The sequence below is a fragment of the Dreissena polymorpha genome, chromosome 7 (assembly GCF_020536995.1).
Source record: "Dreissena polymorpha isolate Duluth1 chromosome 7, UMN_Dpol_1.0, whole genome shotgun sequence".
NCBI lineage: Eukaryota > Metazoa > Mollusca > Bivalvia > Myida > Dreissenidae > Dreissena > Dreissena polymorpha.
The window spans coordinates 42,747,600-42,756,279 of record NC_068361.1 but is presented as its reverse complement, the minus strand read 5'-3'; the positions used below and the strand labels follow the sequence as shown (position 1 = coordinate 42,756,279).

Sequence of the window (8,680 nt, the reverse complement as noted above, 5' to 3'; positions counted from 1 at the left end):
CGCCCGCCCGCCCGCCCCCCCGCCCGCCCGACAACATCAATCTATAAGCCGAGATTTTTTCGAAAAAAATCCGGTTAATAAAAGGGAATTAAAACGCATTCAATTTAATTACTATTTAATTACTCAATTGCATTGAAGATACAAGAGTAACAGAATTACAACTTTTTGACGAACGATCAAATAAAACTATTAACAATTGTCAACTACATTCCTTCTTTATAGAAAAGATTTGAGAATGTAGAATCATAGAGTTAATATATCAGATAATCATCGCGCAAATACAGGAAGAAGACAAGTAGCATTTGGAGTGTCAACTAAATAGCATTAGATGCATCCATTCAATATGTTTTAATATAAGAGACCACATTGTTGTATGCTTTATTGAAATCATACACTCCTGTGTATATACAGTTATATATAGATATTGTTAATATTGATAATTATAAAAGTTGAAGTCGATCTCTTTTCTGTATGAAATCTCGTATTTCAAAGACGTTACATAAAATATAGCCAACAAAATAATGCAGTGATTTAATTATGCGTAAGAATTGACATTGATTTTCAATTTTTTACATTTTTAAAAACAATGCAGAAATTTGCATAGCGTAATACACTTTATAAATATATAAGCCTATCAACGCCAATAATATATATTTAAACGTTTTTTTAAAGATACTGCTCAACAGGAATCTAAATATAAAACGCATAACGCTTTGAACATCGTTTTCTTTCTCCGAAATGCGTGTCCAAAAAAAGATAATATTACCAATATTTTCACAAAATGCGTCTTGCATTCTGATGTTTCTTATTTAATACTTGTACGTGCTTCACATGTATATAAAGATTTGGTAGAAACATCAGCATATCACAAGCGCGTCTTAAGGTGCCAATTGAAGCAAATATGAACAAATGAATAAATATGTGAATCACTATTGGATAAAAAAAAACATATCCTCATAGTTGCAATGCGGTGTAATATGAGTTACACTGTTAAGAACTGAAGGTGTATGGGATATACACCCTCAGTGATTTTATACCATTCGAGAGCGAGGGCACTTAAAATGTTATAAAACGTTTCTTTCTCGCGGTCAGATGATATGAGTAATTCTACAGTTTGTGCGATACTCATGAAAGAATTATAGTAAACAGTGGGATGACCAATGTGCAAATGCTATAAACAGGTGCAATGTGTTAGTAAAAACGTATTTATTGATTAAAAAATGCATGGGATTGGATAACAAGTTTTTGCGACATTATCTGGATCCTCTCTCGATGTACCAGCGGCTGAGGCAATATACCATCAGCAATGTAATGCTAACTTTAGGATCCGAAAAGGTATTCATCAGGCCTATCAAACGGGAATGGTGTCACATCATGATTGACAGGTTCAGAAGATAATGAACACACACAAGCATTGTATCGATGTAATCACATTTCTCAAAAATACAGTTTGTGAACACGTAATGTTAAACGATTTGGCGTTTGAATTGCATAGAGTGTGTGGTTAAAAAGCATAAACCACAATATATATGAAGATAATAGTTATTTAGTAATTGAGCGTTTTGGAAATGATGAGGTTATAAGCAGCATACGTGTCATTATCACTTTGAAAACCGCTTACATAAGTAATTCATTCTATGAAGATTCATATGGAAAAACTGAGAAGGAAAAGAACAATAGGATATTTACAATTTATGCAAAATAGCTACAATGTGATATTAATTCATTGAAGGTTTCATAAGATCATTACCCAGACTTTACCGGCCATTAAACTTGATTAGAATGTCACACTTACGAGGTCAATATAAAACACGGGGTCTGTATACAACCCCGCGTTCTAGGCACCTTTAATTACAATGAGGGGGGTGTAGGGGAGGTAATGCAATCAAATGTCACAATAAGGTCTTAAATCGAAAACCACAATCACGTCTGAAATTGACATTTTATATAGCTCGCAATTTATTTCGCTATAAATTTTCTTGTATAAGACGTTAAATAAATAAAGTATTTATATATAATAATATATAAGGTACCCCTATATACCTTAATTCGTGTTTATATCGGATAAAAAAGGGTATGGAGATACATGTGTTTAAAGTGGGAAACCCATTACCTTTTTCTAAATCAGAGACCCTGTAACTGGCCATATGTGTGAATATAGGGAACACAATAACAGGGAACACAGCGTAGGTTAACCACTATCGACATAACCATTTCACGGCATCTTAACGCGAGAACATGGGGCAATTCTAGGTTTGTGGTTTAGATGAATGTGATCAGTTTAATAAGCGATCAGTTAATAACTACCCGTTGAATTGATTGTTTTTATTTATCACCGAGCAATTAATAAGCACCCTGATATATTTATTGTTTAAGAAATAATCGACGTCTAAGCGTTGGTTATTGCGGAAAAAATTACAACGGATTGGAGTTCCGATGCGTAGTAATTAAACCACGAGGGCGTAGCCCGAGTGGTTTTGTTACAAGCATCGAAACGACGAACCGTTGGTTATTACCGCAAGAACCAACGCGCACACGTCTATGTTTTCGATCTTTACACTATTTCATTGATAAGTTATCCGCGATTCAACGGTTATAAATGAGAATTATATAGAGCATATGTGTTGGATTCGGTGGATTATCGATTTTAGTTCACGAGTGATCATATAAAATAATATTGTCACGAGTGTCGCAGACATGGCTGTTTGTAGGGATAAGTGTAAATTAAAGAAATTGTTAAAAAATGCGATTTTGTAAGAGCTTAAAAATAGATTCCAATTCATTTTATGCTTTCGAAAAAACAAACATACTAGGTATACCTTATTTATGTTGATCTTTATCAGATGTATAACTTAAAAAACTTCAAGCCATTAAATCGACTTCTTGTTCATTTTTGTATATTAACAAATATAATTAAAAGAATTGACTAACACAACTTTCTCCTTTGAATTTTTTTACAAAAGTTCTTATTACAAGTACAATTATACAATCAAAAAATAAAATGCGACTTCCCTGGGGCTCGAACCCGGGCATCTCAATTCTGTAATGATAAGAATTCGGCTTGTACTTCTTTTACGGAGAGTTTACATGTGCAACGGAAATGAGACAAGTAACATATAAGGATATCGGTGTAAATTTCAATTTAATATTTGTGTACAACATTTTTATGTTTATATAAAAGGGATAAATCAGAGTATCATCGAATAGTAATTGTACGATTACTTGAATAGGCATATTTGTATAATGTTCACATGAGCGGTTGAATACTTTTTGATATTGTCTCCTTTCATGTTCTCGTTCATGTGTGGTTCTTAAAGTAACATCACTTCTTAAATCAACGAAACTTTCGTACACTATTTCGTAAAATAAACTTAACCAATTAAAAATCAGTGCTCATTATGGCAATTGCCGAAATTTCAACGCCAAATGTAGTCTGGTAAAATAAATGTTTGTAGATACAAATGCTCGTTGTTTTTTTTCCATTTTAATTTCCCACAACGATATCTATTCATACGACACATCAACACTAACACGGTTTTTGTATGTCGTATGAATAGATATATTCGCGGGAAATTAAAATGGAATTAATTGTGTCACAAATAAATAAAAACGAGCATTTTGTATCTACAAAAATCTATGTAATCATACCACAAATAGCGTTGAAATTGTGGCTATTGCTATAAGGAACACTGATTGTTTAGTTGTTAACTTTATTTTACGAAATACTTAACGAATTTTTTGTTTATTTTGAGCGTTATATCAGACTTTTGTACACTAAGCATTCACATGGTTACATAGCCTATTGATGCTTGTGTTCCTTGTGCGGTAAAGTCTGCATAAACTGACATCTCAATGTTGGTTTCAAATTATGCATTGTGTCTAATTTATTTATATAGTTATTTAACGGATGGGGTAGTGGACCGCTTTCTAAATTCAACTTTACACAAGCACAAGGTGTGCTTCAGTTAAAACATATTTCATTGCACGAACAAACATACATATGCAAAGAATATACAGTTACAACTGAATCACGTTTAAAAAAAATAGAACGAAAAGTCAGTCTCTTATAGGGTTCTTATCCACACGAAGTAATTGAAAGCTATTGTGTAACATTTTTTTGGTAGCATGGATGTATTTTCAAAATACGATATATATCAAAATAGTTTAGCAACTGACGTAAATGAAAGTTAAACAGAAAAAAGAGTGTGTTCATCAATGTTGACGAAACATATGCAAATACACATCAGAGAAAATAATAGCAAAGCGAAACTATTGAAAAAAAAGTCAAGGAAGTAGTTTGCCTTGAAAGACATGTTGGTATCAAAACGTTTACTACATTTTAATGTACAAATCAACTGCAAAATTTATTGTGCTTTAAATGATATTTGGCGTAATACGCATCATTCACGCATTGCTTGTTCACGCCGGGTATGCGAATACTTCGTTGACGGATGGCACTTCACTAACAGAGAACAACACAAGCCACGCGCGAGAGGTGAGTTCTTCAGCTTTTTTTGTATTTATGTTCTGTTTATTTGGTTTTTAGACACAGAACATTGTTTGGGTGATTAATGGTATAGCACTTCGTATTGCGAAGAAAGAAATTCGCGGAAAAACGGTGAATTATTAAAAAAAACGATAAAATTCCATCGATAATCAGCATGAATTGAATGAACAGTACATATTTTAACAAAATAAACATACTTGGAAATAAATCAAGAACGTGCTTACTATTCGAAATAAAAGATCAATATATCCAGTAATGTTACAACATGTTACATTTTAGTTTACTAATGTATTTGAGAAAATTCAAATGTTTTAAGAGTCGCATGCACATTTTTCATCATCACATCGTTTACCGATCATCTAAAAAACAATGGCACTTCGTTTCCCGACATCTAGACACTTTTTTCCAGATATAACACACTCGTTTTTTGTGAATCAAAAATGCAGAATTCGCTGTGGAATACTGTTAAAGTAAGCAGGCAATAAATAAAAATGTATGTACTTAGTACGCAAATAAAAAACGAATTACCGAAGCATGTTCTTATCCCTTTGAAATATGATTATGATTTGGTATAAATGTAAAAGATAAATGTTAAACAAATTGGATATGTCTAATGAGTAAAATCTATATGACCATATATTTTAAATTACGTTCTAAACGGTTGATCTAAAGCATTTATCTTTATGTCCAAATGAAGGTACTAAGGCTATTTACTTATATATTAGATAGCATGTCATGAATAATCACTCTGCTTAAACTGCCTCTCAGAGATTAATATCAGCAGCGATGCAGGTCCGAAATTCTATTGGAACTTTTTGGCTCAATGCCAGTAAACGAAAATAGCAATAAAAGAACGGGCGGGTCGATTTAATCACACGACAGTGGTGTAAAAAGTTATGCATATCCGTCTTTGTTTTTAATATAAACACAACACATGCTGCATATGAAGTTGCATATAAGTGACACAATTATTTATTACAGGATGAGTGAATCGGAGCTTATGAATTCCGCCGACGGTTCGTTGTTGGACATTAGTTTAGAAGAAGAATTGTGTACAAGCGAACGGTTCTCGTGTGGAATTTGTGAGGCCAGTTATGCTAGGAAAGCCTACTTGAATCGTCATTTGAAGACACATGAGGATGGATGCATAAAGTGCTCAGTGTGCACTCAGTTCTTTAAGACTGAGGAAGATAAAAGGAAACACATCGAGGACAAACATAGGCCAATCATGTGCGAAAGTTGTGGAAAGGTTTTTTCCACTCGTAACTATATGGAATTCCACAAGAAAACCCATGAGGTAGAGGTTGTGAACTATGACAAGAAATGTCCATTTCCAAACTGTGGGAAGATATATTGGCAGAATTCTAAATTTCAAGACCATTTGATGATGCGATTCAAATAAGCACAGCCGACATAGGATTTTATGAAGAACAGATGTGTATTTGCCTCATTAAGACCCCTTCACTACCGTTATCTAGAGCTCTTCTATAAGTCAAATTAAACACAATTGTGTTGATCCGCATTATCCGTTGTATTTTCATTTCTCTGAATCTCAAGTTACCAATAAAAAACAAGTTCATTATGTACACATTTATTTATTAATAAATATTATCTTATTTGAAAATTGCAATTATAATAAACATAGTATAAATTAATAGTAATGTGATTTTTGAAAAATATATTTTCAAAATGTTTCGTATGAATAGCCATATATAAATAAATGCATTTAAGGTAGAAGATAAAACTCAGTTATTAGAGTGCCCGCTTTGTTGAAAGTCTCCGTAATCTGAAGTGCCCTTTATCGGTAAACAAAGTGCCTGCAACTTTATGTATGCCACCTATTACAACATGCACTATCTTTGTTTATATTTCATTGAATACTATCAAAATTTCAGTATTTGAAGCACAGTGATTACTCTACATGCTGGAATAGCAAACAATTTCTTGCAATAAGTCTAAGTAGTTTAATTTTGTTAAAATGTTTACTGTTCATCCAGTTTATGCTGTTTTCCGATCGAATTTTCTATTTTTGGGGCAAAACTGTACCATTCTTCCGTGAAATTGTGTATTCCCAATACAAAAGGATACACCATTTATCAACTCGACCATGTGTCTTGTCTTAAAAACTAATCTTTAGGATATAACTTTAAATAAAACAGAGGAACTTACCTCTCGCGCGTGGCGTTTGTTGTTCTCTGTTAGTGAAGTGCCATCCGTCAACGAAGTATTCGCATACCCGGCGTGTTTTTACTCAATAAAACAAAAAGTTAATACTTATTTAAAGTGAGTATGCACGATTTTGTCAAATATTTTTGAATTTATATATAATGTGTAAAAAAACTTAGTATGCATATATTTCAATATAAATTCAATAAACGTTAAATAGAACATGTGTCGAAAAATACGAAAAAAAGCCAGATATTAAATTCTGAAATCAAAAATGTATGTACAGTCGAATTCGCCAGCATATAAATCATGCATGTACGATGTGAATCTAAATTTAGTTTTACGGATCATTTTAATTTCCTGCAACGATATCTGTTCATACGACACACAAACACAAACTCCGATCCTAAAAAAAAGACGTATGCTTCGGTTATTGTAGGATAATATGTACGAACTATCTTTGTAACAATCGGCTTGGGGCGCTAATTTGTCTTTGCTGCATTTCATGAAATTCGTCTTCAATGTATAATTAATTGCCTATTTTGTGTCATTGTAACACACGTTTATCAATATATTACAATTTAACACATGACAATATTGTGCGTACTGACTTTAATGTTCAGGAACTGCGATATGTGTCAGAACAAGTTGCTAGTTTTGGGCTGATTATATTCCACCAAAAGCATTACAGGTTAGGCCGTTACTCGTGCTTTTTGTTTTAATATGAATCGGTAAAATACACATATGCCTTATCGTTGCGAATCCAGCTATCGATTGGCTATGATAACTTTAACATTTTTGCACATGTATCTATATTGCTAGTTTCTTAGCTTTTTGTTCCAAATCTTGTCTATAATCGAGGATACGATCACATTCCATAGTGTAGTTATCCGATTTGTAGACCAACGTGTATAGTCTTTATTCAACACTCGATCAATCAGGAAGTATATTTATGTTTATGAAACAGATAGTATCTAACAATAGCGGTTAGTATGTTTAACAAATAAGTACATTGCGGTTTATTTACTTACTCATTCATTTCCTGAGATGGTTTTGATCTGTCGAAGCATTTTACCACTATGATTTCACACAATTATCGACAACGGCCTGACATGAATTTGATGTAGGAGAAGAACGACCATAGATTTTACTACACGACAAAATCCACACATTTGAAGGGGCAGCCTAAGCAAATTTGCTTTAAACTATCATGTTAATCAAAAACTGTCGGATAAGATGTATCTGTATACATTTTGTTTTTAAATATTTATACCAAACGCATATTCATCTTCATAATAACAAAACACACTTAATACAAAGACATTTAACAATAGAAGAAAACGTCAAACTAAATATGAACAATTCAATAAGAAATATATTAGTTGTAGGTACACTTACAGCAGGTGAGGTAGAATGCGTACACACAGATGCACTACAACATAATTAATGATCATCGCAACAAGAGAGTAAACGTATGACACACAACAATGACACGATGACAAAAGGAGTGTTGAATATACATCTATTGATACAGAATTACAAATGCGCAACAAGATGTTACATTTTGTATCAAATGACACTGATGAGGATGAGAATACAAATGAAAGCAAAACGTGTTTATATGACCAAAACGGCTTAAAACTTTCTTAATGTGAGATACATATCAAAATTATAATATTTACTGCTGTCTTCACTCACTTTCAGCAAATGAATACCATGGAATTAAATATCGCAAATATAATGTACAATACGCCATTTTAAGGACATGCTGATTTCCAACTCAAAATAAAATGTTGATAATTATCATGCGTTTCGCTTAATTCACTTTTCGTACAGCGACAAATTAAAGCGTTATATCTTATGAGAAAAAAACCCACAGCAAAGTGTTGTTTTTTCGCGATAACACGGCTTTATATGTCCGTTTTACACTTTAGATAACGGTCTCTGTATTTATATTAATGTATTTGTATGTCATAAGTTTTATTTCGTAACATTTGTAATGAAAAA

The 8,680-nt window shown here is 32.6% G+C and overlaps 1 protein-coding gene across 1 annotated transcript; it reads left to right on the top strand.

Annotated features, from left to right (window-relative positions):
* The first annotated feature begins 5,489 nt into the window (after nucleotides 1-5,489).
* LOC127839667 (transcription factor IIIA-like) lies at nucleotides 5,490-5,909 on the top strand. The gene has a single exon (XM_052368049.1). The coding sequence runs from the start codon at nucleotides 5,490-5,492 to the stop codon at nucleotides 5,907-5,909; it is 420 nt and encodes a 139-aa protein (XP_052224009.1).
* Nucleotides 5,910-8,680: the final 2,771 nt, after the last annotated feature.